The 21,670-nt window shown below is 38.1% G+C and overlaps 1 protein-coding gene across 4 annotated transcripts in view; it reads left to right on the top strand.

Moving 5' to 3' along the window:
* The window catches only part of LRCH1 (leucine rich repeats and calponin homology domain containing 1), a 198,064-nt gene that overhangs the window by 160,544 nt on the left and 15,850 nt on the right, over positions 1 to 21,670 (top strand). For all 4 annotated transcript variants that reach the window (XM_031001295.3, XM_031001296.3, XM_031001293.3 and 1 more), the window contains 3 exons: positions 7,732 to 7,841; positions 13,355 to 13,492; positions 18,422 to 18,499. In XM_031001295.3, the coding sequence (XP_030857155.3) occupies positions 7,732 to 7,841; positions 13,355 to 13,492; positions 18,422 to 18,499 (326 nt within the window). The remainder of the gene's footprint in view (positions 1 to 7,731; positions 7,842 to 13,354; positions 13,493 to 18,421; positions 18,500 to 21,670) is intronic.

Consider the following 21,670-nt stretch of genomic DNA (forward strand, 5'->3'; position numbering starts at 1 on the left):
TAATAAGCCAATGCGTATACTGAACATTCATCTCTGTGCAGCTGAAGATAGAGTATATTCACCTGCATGCTTGGTATGAGAAATAATGTGTAAGCCTGGAAAGTGAAGTCCAGAAAAGTGCATGTGGATTGTTCTCTAGCAGTTTGTCAAACTCCAGTTTAATTAACTTGACTATTCTGGATTTGGGGAAGGCATTATAATGCTTTCTTTTCTACCCTTTTCTGCTTGGGTTTTTTGGTTTGTTTGCTTGTTTACAAATATTTGGGGTTTGCACATTTGGATTTATCTCCGCTTGTTCCTGCATCTGAACTAAATGGTTTTAGAGTTTGATATTTTACTATTTATGCTTACTGTGTGAGATTTCTAAGGTAATTAAAATGTACCATGGCTGATCCTAGAGTATTGCATTGAAAATAATGTTAATGTGGAGAAATTTCTAAAAATGAAGATAAATCATTTGCCTTCTTTTTTCCAAATTATTGGCATATTTTGACTTTTGATGCCTTCTTGAGTATAAGTTCATCTTTTTGACATTCAAGGATAGTAACTTGGCCTGAGAATCAAATGTGTAAATAAAAAATCGAGGACACTCAGCTAGAGTTCATGTGGGTATCTTTTAATTTTGAATCTTATATAGCCTAAGAGATTACAATAAAACATAATTATTTAGATCTGCACACCACCTATATCGTAATCTCCATTCTAGTCTAATTTCATCCTAGTCTCTGAAATATTCAAATTTTAAACATTTTACTTCAGAATACAAAGTGATTGCAGTCGAGTTAAGTGAAACAGAGAATGTGATTTATAGGGAAGAGTAGTGAGGTACAGGGTATAGCCACAATGCAAACACAATGGAAAGATACGTTTTCTGATAATATTTATCTTTTCATCTAAGTATGTTACATGTAATACCTGGAAAATATATATTTAAGACACTTGCTATGATTTCTGGTTAAAATTCAACCAAAAATGCTTCTACAATTTCCTTATGGAGAAAGACAATGTATACTTTGGCAGAGTAGTTATAAAAAGAATTTTTTAATATTTCATAGATTTCTAAATTTTTAAACTGAAAATAAATAGGATTAAAAATCAACGGTTATTAAACAAATGGCCCTCCTTATACCATCCAGTTGTAAATTTTGGAAGCTGAAGAGAGCTAAATGGAAACTTTCCTGATAAACATTTTCTTTACTTAAATTTTTTCTTTTCTAATGGAGGGGAGGCATTTTTGTTTTTCAGAAAGTATAGCTATTTATGGGCCTAATGTTGTTTAAAGGAAATAAAGCCTAGAATGAAAGATTTATGTGTGGTTTGGTATTTCCTTAGGAATGATATCTGAAACCAAAGGCCTTTTTTTTTTTTTTAAACTGGGAAACAATTAGTCTTCTTATGTAGCAGTAGAATTACTATCTTTATAGATGAACAGACTAAAACCAGAAAGGTGAGGTGAGCTGCCTGGGTCACACTGTGGGGTTGAGGTGGAGGTGAAGCCGCACCAGGGTTCCTAACTCTGGAATCACCTCTGCCGCATCTACATTCAGGCTGCTTTCATTTGATTAAAAATCCTTAAATTTCCACAGAAAATAAACATTGTGGAAGTCTTTCTAAAAATAAAATAACCTTGCAATAGTTATTTTTTCTATGAGTAAAAATTCCAAGAATTCACATGCAGCTGTTATGCTGTACCACAATAATAATAAAGCCATCGTTTTCAATACGGTTCAGTCGATCATGTCAGATGTTTGGAGGTTGTCATTTTTTCCTAATTGCAATTTGTCTCTACTATGCCCTGGGCAACAGAAAAATTTCTGTACAGAAATAGTCTTTACAAATATTTGTTTAGGTTCCCAGATCTGACTTTTATGTTTATCTTCATTCTCTTTGTTCTTAACTTTGACCTGTGATTGGAATACATTTTCTAATGCTTTTTTTGTTGTTGTTGTTAAAGAAGCTGCACTATATGTTCACAAGTCTATGAGCTAATGTTGGAAAAGGAACACAGACTACTTTTTATGTTGTTCTTACTGGTTCCTCTTAAGCAGAAGATCCTATTCAGGGGCCTCTCTTGGCATTTCAAAGCTGATTACATCAGTTTTGTTTCCTCATATTTTCTCCATTATTCAATATTGGCTGCTATCTTTGTAAATAACCTTTATAAATAAACATTATCTTATTACCAGCTCAACCTAACATAATGTAACTTGACTTTTATTTATACATTTTAGTTATTATTTTTGGTAACGTTGTCCTTTTTTTACCTTGCTCACTGTCTTGCTTTATATAAAATTATCCTTTTATTTAAATTCTTTCAAGTATTTTATTCCCATTCTATCTCATTTTAAATTCCCCATTTCTCTAAAACTTATTCTTCAAACAGATTTTTTAAAATTGGCAACCTGGGTAGAAGGTCCTTGGGAGTTTGAGTTCTCAAAGTCCTCAAAGTTCTGCCCCATAAGGTGGATGAAGGAGGATGTGGAAGTTTGTCTGTAGGCTTCTCTGGGCCCACCCCTGGAGCTGGATGGGACAGCTTTAACCTCCGTTTTTAACCTGATAGTTTAACTTCTGCTTTTCCCCCTGCTCTTGTGTCCTCTTACTGAATCTTTCCTCTTCCCTTCACTTTGAAGTTAAAAACCATTTCTATCTTCTTTGGGGTCATTTTTGCTCTTTCATTTGCAGTGAATTTGTAAGTGCTAATTTATACTTATTGAAAATTAATCTTTAAGTTATCACCAGAGAATGGATGAATGGACCAGTTTACATTAGTCTCTGAAATAACCATGTATCTTGTACCAATTTACAGATATTTTACTTAATTTTTTACAGTAATCTTGCACTATAGGTATTATTTTTCCCATTAGAGAAATGAAGAAACTGAGGATATAAGAGGCTTTTTAGTGGCTCTCAACTCTGGTTTTATATTAGAATCACCTGGGCTTTTTGTAAAACTATAGTCACTTAGGCCCCATAGTCAGAAATGCTAATTTATTTGGTGTAGCATTGAGTCTAAGCACTGGTCATTTGTTTTACTTCTTTTTATGGGATGTTATGTGGTGTTCAAGTAAGGTTGACAGTCACTGGGTTAAGTAAATTGTCTAAGACCATAGAGAAGAAATGTGAGCATTTTGAGGACACCGAATGTGTCCAGTTCAATTTTAGGCACCAGAAGGGAATGAATGAATCAGCTAGTGAGAGTTCTGATTCACAGTAGCCTGGATCTAAAGCTCGTGATATTTTTTCAAAGCCAAGATATTGCTGCCTTTGAGTTTGTATATCTTGAACATCATATCCAGTTCAGGTTCTTAACTTCCAAGGAGAAGTTGAGAGCTACATTTTAAAACTTCATGTTTCCACAGAGAAGAAATCTCCTTTCATTGAGTTAAATTTAGGTATAAATATTTTTTATATGAAGATGCATTTCATGCAATAATTAAATGAGAAAGTGCATTTGGGCAATTTTTAGAGCAAAGGGCTTTCTTTCTTTGCTTGACTCAAAGATGTTCTCACAACAAGTACATAAATGGTTTCTTGTACACATCCTTAAATATCTGCTGAGTGCCTATTATGTGCTACACATGATGCTCATTACTACGGATGCAGCTCTGAAAGAGACAGCCAAAATCTCTTTGCTTTCATATAACATTTATTTCAGAGTCTAATGCATTCACACCTAGAAACTAAGTTTAGGAGATTATTCATAAGAAGAAAAACTCAGGCGACTGATCATCAGGATAGAATAATCTTTGCAAGGACGTTCTCCAAACAGACTGAGCTTTAAGTGAGGGAGTGTTTGAAACGTTTGTTTCATTTACTCATTCAACAAACTCATTCTGCCCCACTCACTGCTTTGTGGGGCAGGAATAGAGGGTACAAGTTGGAAACAGACGTAAACATTTACAGATCCATAATGGAGCGAAATATCACTCTACTGTAAGATAGAAAGTGGTGAGTGCCATGGGAGAGACACAGATAAAAGAATTTTGTATGCTCACAGAAGATAGAGATTACTCCCAGCTCAGAGATGAGGATGGGGAAAAGAGTGAAAGAAAAGGCAGAAAATGATGGAAAGATCAGTGGAATTTGACCTATATATCTGCGAGGATGAATTTGATATTCTACATAAGCATTTCATTATACCCTGCAGGGTCCATGCTTATCTATTCTGCTAAGTAAATTGCGTATATGTGCAAATCTTTTTCATTCTTTAAATGTTATTTATGCTGGGTGCAGTAGCTCACGCCTGAAATCCCAGGACCTTGGGAGGCTGAGGCAGGTGGATCGCTTGAGGTCAGGAGTTCAAGACCAGCCTGGTCAACGTGGTGAAACCCTGTCTCTACTAAAAATACAAAATTTAGCCAGGCGTGGTGGCGGGCACCTGTAATCCCAGCTCTCTGGGAGGCTGAGGCAGGAGAATCTCTTGAACCTGGGAGGCGGAGTTTGCAGTGAGCCGAGATCGTGCCACTGCACTCCAGCCTGGGCGACAGAGTGAGACTCCATCTCAAAACAAAATAAAAACAAATGTTATTTATACAACATACAGTAATTAAACTATAGGCTTAATTTAAGCAGAACTTATTTTTTTTCCTTCATCTTAAATTGCCTACCTTGGCCAGGCACGGTGGCTCACACCTGTAATCCCAGCACTTTGGGAGTCTGAGGCAGGTAGATCACTTGAGTCCAGAAGTTCCAGACCAGCCTGGGCAACATGGCAAAACCCCACCTCTACTAAAAATATAAAACTTAGCCAGGCATGGTGGTGCAGGCCTGTGGTCCCAGCTACTCAGGAGGCTGAGATGGGAGAATCGCGTGAGCCCAGGTGGTTGAGGTTGCAGCGAGCCGAGATCGCACCATTGCACTCCAGCCTGGGCAACAGAGTGAGACTGTGTCTCTCCACCCGCCCCCCCAAAACCAATCACCGCCTCTTCACCTCTTTCAACACACTCATAACACACACTCACTCTGCTCTCTCACCCATCTTTTTTCTTATTTACACTTCAACAGTCACAGGAGCATTTGACTTGAAAAATACATGCTCACAGTGGGGGCTGCTTCTTAATATTGTCTCATGGCCTCAAGTTAAATTTTATTCCTCTGGATTAAGTAAGGGAGCTCTTGAAATTTAGTGATATGAAATTAAGGAAAAGCAGAATAATTCTTTTGTAGATCAATTTCCTGAAGCATGGACCCAGACTGTTCACTGGATTTATTATTTAAATAGGAATTAAAAGAAAAGAAAAAACTGTAGGTAATTTAATCAGAGGTACTTTAATGGTCCCGGTAAAGTTATTCTGTGGTAACAAACCCAGCAAAATAAGCAAGCACTTTTGTACTTGGTAGATTTATTATGAGCCTAAAGAGATTGCCTTAAGTTCTCTTATATGTCATAATAATGAATACATTCAGAAAACTAATAGTGATATAGTCATTATTTCTGATCATTTTATGTATTTCTGATAATTTTAAGTGTTCATTTTAAAAAATACAGTTCAATTGGTTTTTAAAACACTTTTGGTTGCCTAACATTCATAGAGCAAATGCCCACGCATGCATGTTATATTTTTAAGATACAAAGGAATGCAAAATTAAAAAATGATGCCAGGAAAGTAAAACCCAGACACCATTTCGTTATCCTGATATCTCACATAGGGCTCTAATAAGGCAATGTGGTGTTGAACAAAAGCTCATGGTTCATTTAACTTCCTGATAGTTTCATATTCAGATTGAAATCTGCCAATAAAAACATATTGAAAATATTATTAGATAAGATTACCCCCAGAAAAAAGGCAAAGGAAAATAACAGCTCCAAAGAAAACATTTGATGTGTTTAAACGGTGTTGAGGCGCCCCTTGCTGGCATATGTGTGTATTATCCAACTCTATCTGCATTTCTTGACCTTTTTTTGGTAAATTTGGTGGTGCAAATTAGTTCTAGATTTTATATTTTTATATATGTCTCTTTTTTGGTGTTGCTTGAAATGGTGTAAAATGTGATTCATTCTCCAGTTTCTTCCATGCGTCCTAATTTGTCAGAGTTTTCCTCAGTTCCCTTTTCTCTGTGAACTTTTCATCTTTCCCTGCCTGGTCACTCTGTCCTTTTACTGACCTTGGCTTTACTTTTTAAACAATTGGTTCTGCGTCCTGTGAGGTTTGGGTTTTGTGGGACTTGGTGACAGCCCTCCTGTGACTGCCTTTGGTGTTCTTTGCCTGTGACTTCCCTCAGTGGCTTCCAGCAGAGGCCCCAGGCCACAAGCTGACTCCTCTCTGAGATTCCAGAAGGCGACAGGCCTTGTGTACCTTAAATCATCCTCTTTCTCCATTAACTCTTAAGTCGACAATTTAAGATGTGTCAATTTTCTCAACTTCCATAGAGCATCAGAATGTGAATTCAGGTATCTTAGAACTAATTTAGAAAGAAAATACTGAGATGTGAGAAGGAGAATGCATGTTCAAAGGCACAAATTGAAATTAAAATATTGTAGTTAGGCGAGCACAGGACTTTTGATTACACCGAGTGGACTCAAGTCTTTGTATCCAAAATATTCTATTTGTAAATCATATTTAATTTCTAGAAATCTGAAATATTGAAATAGTTTCTAAAGAGGTCCATAGGAAATGTATGTCAGGGTAGAATAAAAATTACACATTCTTTCTTATTCAGCATTGTTTAAATTATCATGATTGAAACTTCTGTAACTGCAGTACACCATGCAGCCTTCTATGTGGTATGGATTTCTAACATTGGAGTTCTCTGCCCAAAATTTTCTGAGGGACTTTCCCTCCCTACCTCAATCTGAAAGTCTGTGGGATGGGGGAACCAAGGCTCTGAACAGCTCTTTCATCCATCTTATGTGCAAGGATAAAAATCTCCAGGAAGAAAAAAAAAATCAAGTTTAAATCTGCCCTGGGCTTTGTATCATTAAAAAGTTAATTAAAACTCTTGCTGTAGTCATTCTCCAATACATAGAACATTATTTACCTTCTTGATTGGTCTCTAAAAGATGTTTTCCTTCATAGGGAAGGGCATGTGTTTTCTCAGCTCATTTCAGAGGATGCCCCGCTGTTAGTTACTATTCTTGGAAGTCGTAACTTCAAGAACCTGAAGCCAGCCATGAGCCCTTCAGCTACTTCCAATCTTGCCAGCCTTCCTAAAAGGAGTCCTTGCTCATCTCCAAAGGGCTAACTTTTTAAATAGTCTGCCAGTGACACTCTAGAAGGCAGAATTTTTCCACCACACCCTCAAATATGTAATCATCACTTAGTTCTTAACTCAGGCTTATAAAAAACTTTATGCCAACAAAAACATTAACTTGTCCTTATTTTTAATACATACAACAATTCTAGAGCCTTATTTGAAATAAATTATCTGAATTTAATGAAAGGATTGAGTGTAAATAAAAACTTAGAATGAAGACAGTGGGAAGATGAGTGAAGTAGGACATCTGTCAGGCAAGTGGCTTGGAATGGTCCCAGTGACCCAGACCTTGCCCTGGGTTCAGTTTATTATCACTGAAAAATACAGCTTGTTAGTCCACACAAACTAGTACAATTTAAAATATTATCTCTTTTAAAATACTTGAGCCAGGTTTTTCTTGTGGATTTGGAATTTCTTTGTTTCTTTGAGTGGTAAATGAATTATTTTGGATAAATTTAAATACTGTTTGATTTTAATATGAATAGCCCTATGTGACAAGGCACTATATAAAGGCTTTTTTTCCCCTTTGTATTATAGTGTTTCTAAGACCTCAGAGAAATTTGGAATCTATAGACCCACAGTTTACAATCCGGAGGAAAATGGAGCAGATGAGAGAAGAGAAAGAGCTGGTGGAACAACTTCGTGAGGTACCCAAGAAATATTATGTAACTAAAGGAGAATTTAAGCAACATTCTACATTTTTGAGAAACAGACTTTGAAACATTGCAAGCAGTCCTAATTTCAAATCTAGCCAGGTCACTTAGTGACTGCTGGATGTTGGGCAAGCCACTTAACAACCCTGAGTCTGTTTCTTTGTATACTAAAAAAATGGTTTGGCCAGGCATAGTTTCTCATGCCTGTAATCGCAGAACTTTAGGAGGTAGAGGCAGGCTGATCACTTAAGTCCAGAAGTTTGAGACCAGTATGGGCAACATGGTGAGCCCTGTCTCTACTAAAAATACAAAAATTAGCTGGGCATGGTGGCGTATGCCTGTAATCCCAGCTACTCGGGAGGCTGAGGTGGGAGGATCAGTTGAGCCCAGGAATGCGAGGCTGCAGTGATTTATGATTGTACCACTTCACTTCAGCCTGGGTGACAACAGTGAGAACTTGTCTCTTTAAAAAAAAAAAAAAATGGTTCCAGTTGACCTTAGTGGAGTTTTTGAGGAATATATGAGATAGTAGTAAATAAAAAATAATATATACATGTAAATGCTGGCACTATTTCAATTCAGGTATAGTTTAATGCCCTGTCATTTATTTACTTAATAATATTAAATTAATTTTCATTTTTTATTTTTATTTATGTGTTTTTGAGACAAAGTCTCGCTGTGTCACCCAGGCTGGAGTGCAGTCGCATGATCTCGGCTCACTGCAGCCTGTGCCTTCTGGGCTCAAGTGATCCTCCCACCTCAGCCTCCTGAGTAATTGAGATTACAGGTGTGCACCACCACACTCAGCTAATTTTTTGTATTTTTACTAGAAAAGCGTTGGGATTACAGGTATGAGCCACCGCACCCAGCCGAATTTTTAATTTTTAAGAGACTCTCTCTGTTGCCCAGACTAGAGTGCAATGGTATGATCATAGCTGACTGCAGCCTTGAACTTTTGGGCTGAAGTGATCCTCTGGCCTCAGCCTCCCAAGTAGGTAGGCATAAATTATCGCTACATGCCACTGTGCCTGGCAATATTACATTAATTTAACAATGTTTATAGTTATCCTCACTTTGTACCCCAAACTGACCAGAGATTTTAAATCAATTATCTAATAGGCAAACCATTTGAGTTTCTACCAAAGAAGAAGTCTTATGCTGGGTGTCACTGAAGCTTAAACTTGGAGCTGGCAGAGACCATGGCTGTCTTATTTCTTGTCGTATTTCTTAGTTCCCAATGGGCACTCTGTAGGTATTTGTCTACCTGCATGGTCTTTTTGTCAGGTTAGGAAGATCATACATAAATGTATGGAAGGTTAACTAACAGTATAGGAATCAATCACCAAGGAAGAAAACATTGGTATTAGCTATTAAAGACAGCACATTATGAATTGCTGCATGAGTTTTTAATGTTCGGAAACAAGTGTCATAACTATGAACTAAAAGAGTCTGAGAAAGCTTCTTGACTAATAATAGACAACCATTCAACCCTGTAATCCCACTACTGGGTATATACCCAGAGAAAAATAAATTGTTATACCAAAAAGAAACCTGCACTCATATGTCTATCACAGCACTATTCACAGAAACAAAGACTTGGGATCAACCCAGGCTCGCATCAACAATGGATTGGATAAAGAAAATGTGGTACATACACACCATGGAATACTACACAGCCATAAAAAAGAACGAAATCATGTCCTTTGCAGCAACATGGATGCTACTGGAGGCCACTATCCTGAGCAAATTAATACAGAAATGGAAAACCAAATACCACGTTCTCACTTATAAGGGGAAGTGAAACACTGGGTATACACGGACACAAAGATGGAAACAATAAACTTTGGGAATTCCAAAAGGGGAGAGATAGGGGGTGAGGGTTGAAAAACTACCTATTGGGTACTATGTTCACTGCTTAGGTGACAGGATCATTAGAAGCCTAAACCTCAGTATCACACAACATACCCATGTAACAAACCTGTACATGTACCCCTGAATCTAAAATAAATTTTTTCAATAAAGAAAGAAAGGTTCTTGGAGGAGATAGATTCGATGTTAAATCTTCTTTCATCAGCAAATGTGTATTGACTGTCACTCTTTACCAGGCTGTATTCTAGGTAATGGATGTAGGAGAGAACAAGAAGGTCCCTGCTGTTCTGAAACTTATAGTCTATTGGGGAGAGATAGTAAATAAGACGGAAACAAATAAATACACAGTTTCAGAGAGCAATGAGTTCTACAAATGAGCAGTGAGCCCTATAAACAAAATTTAGATTAAATTAAATTAGGATAGGTCAGCCTCTTTGTTATAGCAGATGATACTTTTTATATGGTTTAGCAAAGAGTCAGGAGGAAGTAATTTTAAAAAGAAAACAAAAAAACCTCTTACCACCACTTTAAGCCACTGTGGTGATTGAGCAAACACAAAGGGAAAGTCAAACCTCTGTCATTTGCCTGGACTATCTGGTTGTGATGTAAACTGGGAAGGTGAACTTTATGAAATCTATGCAACTAAGATCAGAAGCTGAGCTATGCCCCTCAAGGAGTGATATCTTACAATTTTATCTTAAACATGGGTCATATTGATCATTTATGTCTTAATTTAGTGATATAAAATTAGAGCCTGAAAGAGTACCTAAAAACAATTGTCCACACACAGGACAGTTCTGAAAGAAATTTATATAACACTATTATATGCAGTGTTTTTCAAGTTTTCATTTATTAAAATCACCAAATTAAGTCATCCTTTCATATGCTGTTATTCAGTTAAAAGGGGCTTTTGTTGCAGAAGCTCTAGTTAAGGTTTGAAAATCGATTTCTCTACTTCTGCTTCCAAGAGGATGGAGTAGGCATACTTTGCCCTATTCTTCCCACTAAGTACACCTAAAATCCCTAGACATACATAAAACAAATATAAGAACATTCTGGAAGGTAAAGAGAAGAAGACGGACTGATTAGGGTCCTTGACACTTGAGGGGCGCCATAGTGATGAGCTCCAGGGGACTTTCTTTTTGCCTCATGTATCCAGACTTGGAGCCAAAGTCGCTGGGAACCCAGAAACAGTAATCGGCACAGACTTTAGAAAAACAACAATGAAAGCTGACTTTCTCTAACCAAATAACCAGGAAGGGGACAGCCCAGCAAGACACAAAAGTTTTAGACCATAAATGTGCTACTGCAGCTGAACACCACAGGAAATACTGTGGTCCCCCCTCACCCACACCAGCAAGGGCTGAGTCAAGTGAGACTTCTCCCCTTGCTGGGGTGGTGTCAGAGAAGACCAAGCCAGGAGCCAGAAATTTCATCCCCACTGGTCAGTAAGGAACCTCGTCTGCTCCCAGAGTTTCAGTGGAGACCACATGGGAATTCTGGATTCTCACCCCCACTCAGCAGTAAGGAGGCACCTACCCCTCCCCCACTCCCTGGCCAGTTGACACCCAGTAGAAAACCCAGATGCCTGCATTCACCTGGCGGTAACAAGATGGTGGCAGCCACCTTCCCCTGCTAGAGCAGTGTCAAAAAAAAAAAAAAAAAAAAAAAGCCAACTAAAACAGAGATTTAAATAGGATCCAGAGTCTCATAACATAATACAAAAATGTCCAGGTTTCCATTGCAAATCCTTCATCATTCCAAGGACGAGGAAGATCCCAAACTGTAGGAAAAAAAGACAATCTGCAGATGACATCACTGATATAGCAGAGATGTTAGAATTATTTGACAGATATTTTTAAACCAGCCATGATGAAAATGCTTCAGTGAACAACGATGTACGTGGTCAAAGGAAAGGAAAAGAATACCCCAGCAGAGAACTAGAAAATGTTGGCAAAGAAATAGAAGACACGAAGAAAAACCAAATGGAAATTGGGAGCTGAAAAATACGTTATTCAAAATAAAAAGCCCAGTGGATGGGCTCCACAGCAGAATGGAGATGATAAAGGAAAGAACTGGAATGAAACTAGAAGAGAGAACAATAGAAATCATCTAATCTGAACAACAGAGAGAAAACAGATTGAAAAATCAGTGGACACAGAGCCTCGGGACCTGTGGGAGTGTAACAGATGATCCAACATTCGTGTCTTGGGAGGCCCAGAAGGAAAGGAGAATGGGAGCAAGGCAGAAGAGGAACTTGGGGGTGGGAAGGAAGGGGATGTCTCTGTAATTTTTTTTCTTTTTTTGAGACGGAGTCTCGCTTTATCATCCAGGCTGGAGAGCAGTGGTGCAATCTCGGCTCACTGAAACCTCTGCCTCCTGAGTTCAAGTGATTCTCCTGCCTCAGCCTCCTGAGTAGCTGGGAGGGCGTGTCAATAAAAGGTCAACATGGGGGATCCTTGTGCTGGTGGGAATGTTGTGCATCTTGACTTTGTCAATGTCAATATCCTGGTTGTTTTGAAAGTTGTTACCATTGAAGGAAATTGGGCAAAAGGTACGTGGAACCTCTGTGTATTAGTTCTTACAATTGCATATGAATCTAGAATTATCTCAAAAATCAAAAGTTTAATTTTTTAAAAGAAGGACAAAGATTGATTTCTCAGCTAAAAATAGTCTAAGAGAAAAACATTTCTTTCTTTCTTTTTTTTTTTTTTTTTTTTTTTTTTTGGGATGGGATCTCACTCTGTCAACCAGGTTGGAGTGCAATGGCATGATCTCAACCCACTGCAACCTCCATCTCCTGAGTTCAAGACATCCTCCCACCTCAGTCCCCCAGGTAGCTGGGACCGCAGGTACACGTCACCACGCCCAGCTAATTTTTTGTATTTTTGGTAGAGACAGGGTTTCACCATGCTGCCCAGGCTGGTCTCAAACTCCTGAGCTCAGGCATCTCCCCACCTCGGCCTCTCAAAGTGTTGGGGTTACAGGTGTGAGCCACCACTCCTGGCCTAAGAGAAAAGCATTTCCTTTTTTTTCTTTTTCTGTCACCCAGGCTGGAGTGCAGTAGCACTACCTCATCTCACTGCAACCTCCGCCTCCCGGGTTCAAGTGATTCTCCTGCCTCAGCTTCCCAAGTAGCTGGAATTACAGGCACCCGCCACCACACCCAACTGATTTTTGTATTTTTAGTAGAGACAGGGTTTCACCATGTTGGCCAGGCTGGCCTTGAACTCCTAACCTCAGGTGATCCACCCACCTCGGCCTCCCAAAGTGCTGGGACTACAGGCGTGAGCCACTGTGCCCGACCAGAGAAAAGCATTTCTTAATCCCTCTTCTGCCCCATGCAGACTGCCTGAACCAGTCAGATTTGGTTTTTATTTATCACGCTCAAAGAGTGATTCCATTATTCCATTCATTCTATTAAATAAAAATTTTACACTCACCTAGATTTGTTTTTATAAAGAGAGATTTTGATACTGTTTGGAAAGAGTTAAATAATGTCAGTGTTTTCTAGGCATTGTTATCCTTATTTCCCATGATGAAATTAGTGCCTCAGTTCATAAATACCCATTAATGTATTTTACCCACAGTTACCTCAGTGTTCATATTAACTGGCTTCCTTCTGATTTCCCCAACAGAGCATTGAGATGAGATTGAAGGTCAGTCTACACGAAGACCTGGGGGCAGCCCTCATGGACGGTGTCGTCCTCTGCCATCTGGTCAACCACATCCGCCCACGGTCGGTTGCAAGCATCCATGTCCCATCACCAGCGGTTGTAAGTAACACCAAAGGGAAACTAACTGACATAAAACAGACCTTTAGGGGGCACTGTTGTTGGTTTAGGATGTCAATGGTGTCAGTAGGACCTTGCTCAAATCTTTTCCATTGGGCCCCAAACCATTATAAGGCAGAAAAGGAATGAAAGAATGGCCCTGAATGAAGCAACATTTTCACGGTAAAATGAGAGACTATTTTAAAATAAATATATAAATGACAGAAACATAATTTTATTTCAATATCAAGCAGATCACTTTAAATAACTTACTGGGCGGGCACGGTGGCTCACACCTGTAAACCCAGCACTTTGGGAGGCCAAGGTGGGTGGATCACTTGCGCTCAGGAGTTGTATTTTTTGTAGAGACGGGGTTCTAAAATAGAAAACTACACAATACAAAAATATTAAAAATACAAAATTTAGCTGGCTATGGTGGCACACACCTGTGGTCCCAGCAACTCAGGAGCTGAGGTGGGAGGATTGCTTGAGCCCAGGAGTTCAGGGCTGTAGTGAGCCATGATTGTGCCACTGCACTCCAGCCTGGAGACAGAGTGAGACCCTGTCTCAAAAAAAAAAAAAAAAAGAAAAAGAAAAAAAATTACTGACTGACTGATGATCAAGGTGCTAACTTTAAGACTATAGGAACATAAAAATTTCTTTTTCCCAAGAGTTATTTAAACAGTGACAAGTCTTTCAGAAAGCTTCTTTTGGTTGGTAACTTCCCTTCTAAATTGAATCTTTTTCCTCTATTCATCATGGAGGATTTTAGGGATAGCCCTGAAAAGATGTGAGTTCTATGAAAAATACTATGAATAACCTGTTGAGGGGTTGGTTAGCAGTCATGACTTCAAAAATTGCTTGATCAGTCACTGCACTCAAGGACTCATTGGTGATGCTGGGGATGTAGTGGGGAGGAGAACATGAATGAGACTCCTTAATGCCCCCCCAGATCCTCATCTCTGCTGTAGAGGAGATAGAGCCTGCACTCAGGGCTCTCTTCCTAGATATCACAGCATGTTGTGAACTAGAAGAGAGCCAGAGAGTCAGTTTTATGGTTGTTCAGATGAAAGTGGAGGAATCACAGATAAACTTGTCCTTGAAACCTACACAGGATTTATACAAATAGAGAAAAAAGTATCACTGCTCACCCTTTTTGCTGTTTGTTAGGAGAGGCAGAAGAATTTAGGGGTTAAGAATGTAAGGTTTGGATTAAAATTCTAAAAGCTATACAACTTTGGGCAATCCTCTCTTGAACTTGATTTGCTCTTCTCTATAATGGAAATGTTCTTGCAAGTATGAAGTAAGATACTTCATGTAATTTACACATATATGTAAGCCATTATAATCATTAGTGTTTATATGGCAAGTTTTGGAAATTTGGAGCCCCATAAAAGTGCAATGTTCATAAAATCTCAGAGCCCAGTGTGTTGGACTGAAGCTCACATGAAGCTCCTCCGCCCTCTCCCATCCCCAGGAGAGCCTCACGGTGGCATGATTTGTCCTACTTTCTTTTCTCTTGACAGCAGGAAAAATTAGCCAATGACCTTATTTCATCTTAGTTTCATATCTATCATATTGAACATATTTTTTCTTTCAAAGGTTCAACCACTTTTTTAGCCTCAGAAACATAGTGGGGACAAAAAGACCAATTTGTCTTCTTTTACAAATCTACTTCTAGCAGCCTTAATGTGGGACAGTAAATTCTGTTCCATGATCCAATATGAAACACTCCAGTATCTTTTACAAATGAGGTCCAAACTGCCATAAAGTCATCTGAGCCTTGTGCCAGATTCTCAGTAATTTTTCCCAAATTATGAGAGAGACACAACAGACACCTCAGCCTTCAATTTCAATGTACAATGATCATTTTACAAGACGTAAGAGGACATTATGAATTGTGTACCCATTTACCTTTATCTTCAGGAAAAATGCTACATTGTTTTAGAAATCTTTTGGTTTTCACCGTTTTGCTTTTTTTAAATAAAAATTTTAAAATTAAACAAATAATAGGAAACAATGAGTGACTGGTGAAAAAAAGAAAATAAAGGAAAGCAAAAGAAAACAAATCATTCTTTATTCTCCTCCTACCCAAAACCAATCACTGTTGCTTTTACCATTATGTCTTCTTTACTATAATCTTTTTTTTTTTTTTTTGGTAAGGTTAAGTTGTTTTTTAATTGTGAGCTTCTCATATAGACTAGTAATTTTTTAAATGTATTATTGAAACCTAAATATTTCCCCATGTCATTACAATTCTCTTTTTTTTCTGGAGATGGAGTCTCCTCTGTTGCCCAGGCAGGAGTGCAGTGGCACGATCTTGGCTTACTGCACCCTCTGCCCCCAGGGTTCAAGCGTGGCTCAGCCTCCTGAGTAGCTGGGATTACAGGTGCCCACCACCACGCCTGGCTAATTTTTGTATTTTTAGTAGAGACGGGGTTTCACCATGTTGGCCAGGCTGGTCTCGAACTCCTGACCTCAAGTGATCTGCCCGCCTCAGCCTCCCAAAGTGCTAGGATTACAGGTGTGAGCCACCTCGCCCAGCCTAAAATTCTTCATAAATGCCTAACTTACTAACTATAACATATTTTAGCCTGTTTTATTATATTGTAGTTTTCCTTTTTAGAAATGCAGTTTGTTTCTAAATATCCACTTCTAAATGTCCAATTATCAAAAATTCTTCACCAAGCATCTTGATGCCCTTTTGGACCAGGCCCAGCCACGCTGTAGCCATAGAACCTGCTTTCCTTCTTTCTTCTCTGCCGTTGCTCTTTGCCCCAGGCTCAGCACAGGCAGCTCTCTCTGCCTAGAAAGCCGTGCCCCCACCTGCTCCCCAAATCTCCTTGGTTCTTCAGCATCACTAGCTCCCTTTCCTTCTCTATTTCAGCATTCAGAAAACAAACCATTCTCAACGCATTAGGACAGGGTTTCTTCCTTTGTTCATTTTCCGTCACACCTACCCCATGACAACTAAGAACTATCCTGTATTATACTGTACCTCCCTTTAGGTCGCTAATATTTCCAGCTGCTTTAGCGGTAAGTGAGCCTGGGGATTTTGTCTTTGGCTCCACAGTTGTATCTTTAGCATCAAGTTTAGTATCTGACCCATAGTAAAGCAATAAATGCAGTTGTATCTGCTAGCAGCAGTGGATGAGAGCATCTTTTCTACCAGTATTATCACCAGCAAAAGCATTCTAATTCTTCATTCATGAAACTAATATTGTCCATTTTGTTTTTGCCAAACTGAGGGAATATAGTAGTGAACAAAATCACTATCATTGGCAGTATCCTTAGAGACTATTCCTTCGAAAAATGAATTTTTTCAGCCTCTGACAATTTGATAAGCAAAACATTGGCATTTCAATTGGTATAATTGGTATAATGTTTTATTATTGGACCAGTGGTGAGGTTGAAGCTTTAACCATTGCGTTTGTCACAAGTACTTTTCTACCTGAAGTTAGGCAACAATCTTTGAAGACGCCCTCCCTCACTCCCAAAGAGGGAGAATTATTTTTCTGTAGCTTGAAACACACTCTCCATTAACTTCTTTGGGGCTGACCTAAGTATTTGGAATGATGTTGGGCATCTTTGGAGTTTCAGAAAAGACTCACCTAAGGGCATCTTTGGAGTTTCAGAAAAGACTCACCTAAATCATAAGTAAATGAAGGAAGATAATGGGCCCAAACGATCAGAGAGAAACGCTAGGGTCTCGGCGTGATGAAATGCCTCTTGGTACCTCATCTGCCAGGTCCATGACCCTCTGTTATCTTCATGTCATGTTCCTCAGGTCTGCTTCTGTTTGCACAAGGCTTCATGCAGTGGCCTTGTCCTGAGACATGCCAGGGGTTGGGCAGAACCACCGAAGCAGCTGCTGGCGACATCTTTTTAGGGCCCACGTGAGGGACGTGACTTCCTCCCTAATCAAGATGGAGAATATTTGTTTAGCTTTCAACTTAAATTGTTTCACAGGGCAACAGACTCTGTTTTTGGCAGGGCTTTTCTTTTTGTATTTAATAAATGCTGTACAAATTAGATTTTGATGATAGTTGCTTTGTGCCTCTATAAGACGGAATGAATTCCGTCATTCTCACATGAGCAGGATAAGGCCAGTCTTTATCACAGTGTCTCCTCCACCACACTGTTGGAATCAGTCATGCTTTTTGCTTTCTTTCCTAAGGAAAATAGTGGAGGAATATTACAATTTAGCAGCAAAGTGTTCAAAACGTACCATGTAAAAAAGTATAGTATATTATATGTGAAATGTGCCTGTTACCCATCCCACACCTCAGAGGCCATCTATAACCAAGGTTAATTCAATTGTGAGAAGCTTTTGTTTAAGTCCTGAACATCCACCGTTTTCAGTGCTGTTTACCATGATATTGCCTCTATATCCATGGCTTTGGTGGGAAGGAGGTTAATTGGCCTGGTGAATTTAGACCCTTTATATAGGAATATATTTGTTGTGGGGAAGGTGATGTTTATGGTGTACTTTAGGCAAACTAAAACAGGTTACACAACAGTATGATCCCATAAAGACTATATATACGTGTGTGTGCATATATATAAACAATATAAACATATGCGTGTATACATGTATACATATGTATGCAGAAAAGTTTGCATACATATATGTCAGTGTATATACATGATATACAAACATCTATATATATATACATAGGCATATATGTATATCTATGTAGGCATTATGAACACAGTGTCTGGAAGAATAGAATCTAAAATATTAACAGTTTTTAATCTAAGATGGATGTTTCTGAGTGATATTTTGTTTTCTTCTATTTGCTTATGTGTTATTTTCTTTTGCTCCAATAAACACGTATTGCTTGTGCCATTTGGGAAGTTTAAAATTTAACATGTTATTAAAATGGTTTCTGTTTTAAATAATACATTATTTCCGTATATTTGCATTTATAGCCCAAACTTAGCATGGCCAAATGCAGAAGAAATGTGGAAAACTTTTTGGAAGCGTGCCGAAAATTAGGAGTACCAGAGGTAACATCAAACTTACTTCATATAACTGTGTTCTAGTAAAAATTTTATTTAATATATGAGTTTGAACCATTGAATCGATGCAAAGCTTTGTACATGCTTTTTTGTCTCAACCTTTCTTGAGAAATAATATTGAATAAATTATATAAACTTTAAATTGCTCTATTGCAGTGAAATTAAAATGACTATGCAATATGTTCAATTCTGAGGAAAAAGGGAAATAATTTAAGATTTTGAAGTAAGTGTGAAATTTCAGACTTGAAAAAAATTTTAATCCGCTTGATTCTCCAAGAGCAGAAATTGCTGAGGCTGTAAGTGAATCTTCTCTCAGGCTTCATAGAGTAGAATTTTGGAGCTGATGGTTTTCTTATCCCAGGCTCTTAAGAAAAGACCTGCTGATTATTGATTATCATTCTCTGTAGCTGTATTTTCCATATGTGGATAAAAAATCAACATTGGAAATACTATAGTTATTGTTATCACTAATCATTATCATTAATAATAGCAGTGTTTGTGTGTTGCTTTACAGTTTGTTAACTATTTGCATTTCATTTTTGCCTTCAGTTTGCTTTGAGCCCAATAGGCAATTCAATTACATATAGTTTGCTATTTTTTCTCTCTCCAACCTCAGACCCAGCCTCAGCCTCAGGCAGATGGCTGGGGGCTTTTAAAGCCTTCGCTTTTAGTAACATAAACTGATTTCTTAGGCAGACATGAGGCAATCCACTCAGAATATGGAGTAGCCATATAAATTGAGAAGTTTATCCTCATTGTGATAAACAGAAATTGATAGAAGTTTATTTCTTATGATTTCTTCTTTATTAATGCCCCAGGGATAAGGTAATTTTAAAAATACATGCGATACTGTTTTGAGTATATAAAGAATTATATTTCAGTATAATTCTACTCAGTGATAGGAATTAGTTACTGAGATTGACAAAGACTTTTTTCCCTTTCCTTTTCTCTCTCCATCCTTCCTTCCTTTTTTTTCCTTTCTTCCTTTCTTTCCCTCTTTTTTCAGCTTGGTGGGATTCAGAGGTGGGGGATAGTGGTAGACTTCTCATCTTATTTGAGGAAAAGGAGAGCATTATTTAAAACATCTTTAAGTCAGAGCTATATCAATACAAGGAAGCTTACAAATTTATTTTTTAAAGAGTGTAAATTTTATATGATGGACTGTCTTTGTGACCTATTCTGCTTTCAGCAATGTTATAATCTGTCTATTGTGTGTGTACGTTTTAATATTGCATATACATTTCTTGGCTTTGAATATATATGTGAACGCACTTACATACCTTTTCTAATGATTTGATTCTGTCATGGGCTAGTAAGATTTCCCATGTGTGAATCAAAACTCTCATGGCAAGCTTCAGATGATAAATTATTTGTGTCTGTGCTAGAAAGCACTTCATCAGTGCTTTAGGTCATTAGGTTATGACCTAACTCCCTGTGGTTTTTAAAACTCATCAATGTTTTTTTGGCTTACAGTGATATAAAATAAAATGGAAATGCCTTAACCAATTATTGTGAGTAAAGATTGGTAATTAAGATTTCCTTTTAAAGTGGAGAAAAGGAAATTAAATTACCATAAAAATCCAGAGCAAAATTTATCATAATTTCTCAAGATGCCCCTGGCACTAATGTACAATTTATATTTCCCAAGAAGGTTCAAATACAGGCAGTGAATGATCTTTATCTGGCAGTGTCCCATTTAACTATGTTTAGTATCACTTAGCGTATTTCTGGAATTATGTTTAAGGCTTGAGGTGATTTTCCTTTTTTTCTTTTTCTTTTTTTTTTTTCGAGATGGAGTCCCACTCTGTCACCTGGCCAGACTGGAGTGCAGTGGCACGATCTCAGCTCACTGCAACCTCCACTTCCCGGGTTCAAGCGATTCTCTTGCCTCAGCCTTGCAGGTAGCTGGGATTACAGGTGTGCACTACCACGCTCAGCTAATTTTTGTATTTTTAGTAGACACGGGGTTTTACCATGTTGGCCAGGTTGGTCGCGAACTCCTGACCTCAGGTGATCCGCCTGCCTCAGCCTCCCAAAGTGCTAGGATTACAGGCATGGGCCACTGTGCCTGGCCAAGGTGATTTTCAAGTTTGCTCTGTGAGTGTGTGTGTGTGTGTGTGTGTACACATATATATCCTAATGAATAATCCAATAGCATTTTACTGGTGACTAGAGTTTAAATTTACTTCTACTAGACAAAAAGTGTGTTAACAGTTGAACTTCTTTAATGATAATGTTAAAGTAAGTAAAGAATATTTAGTGACAAATCAGAAATTCCTATTGCAAGGCAATTGGCATTTTCCTGTGTACTCAAAACAACATGTTTTCATCTCACAGAGTACATGAAATGTTTTTACCTTAGGAATATGACACTAAATTGAGGGACCAGATGACTTCCCCACCCCACCTTAGGTATTTATACTTCCTTCCCTACCTAGGAGGGTTGATGACTGAGTGTATGTGTGGCACAGTACAATTGATGATTTACACTAAAAAGGTAATTATATCACAAGACTTCTTGCAGAAATTCTCCATCTATAATTAGACATTTTAAAAGACATTTTTAAAGACCTAAAAAAAGAGGACTTATATCATTACTTTTTCTTGTTGCATCAAGCTTAATATTTGAGTAATAAAATATTCACTGATTTCCTACTAGTCAGTGTAGTTACTTCCCTCTAATTTGCAAGCTTTTTCTACTTCTCCATCTATAACTTATCTACACACACATACAAGCCACAGAGATCTTGAGTTCTGCATTTTATAAGCTAAATATCCAACTGACAATGATAAATCATCCTGTAGATATTGAAAAGTCACAGCGGTGTTCTTAAGCCTAAAATTTTTTGTCCTATGTAATAGAATCACAGTTTGAAACTATAAACCATAGTCAGGGTCAGCAGTTTGTATAATTTTTTCACATTCATATAGATGGAATACAGTAGCTAAGCAGATTTAGTTAAATTATTACATGTAAAGTAAGAAAATGGGATGGAAATAATAATAAATGATTTTCTTTAGAAGTCCCCATAAACGCAGTCCCAGGCATTTGCTCCAGGGTGGGTCACGGTTCATGACACACTTCTCTTTGCTTCCGCAGCTGGAACCACTGTGTGGTTTCTCTAATATCCAGGAAACATGTCTATGCAGGTTGTGGCA

The sequence above is a fragment of the Gorilla gorilla genome, chromosome 14, assembly GCF_029281585.2.
Source record: "Gorilla gorilla gorilla isolate KB3781 chromosome 14, NHGRI_mGorGor1-v2.1_pri, whole genome shotgun sequence".
Lineage (NCBI taxonomy): Eukaryota > Metazoa > Chordata > Mammalia > Primates > Hominidae > Gorilla > Gorilla gorilla.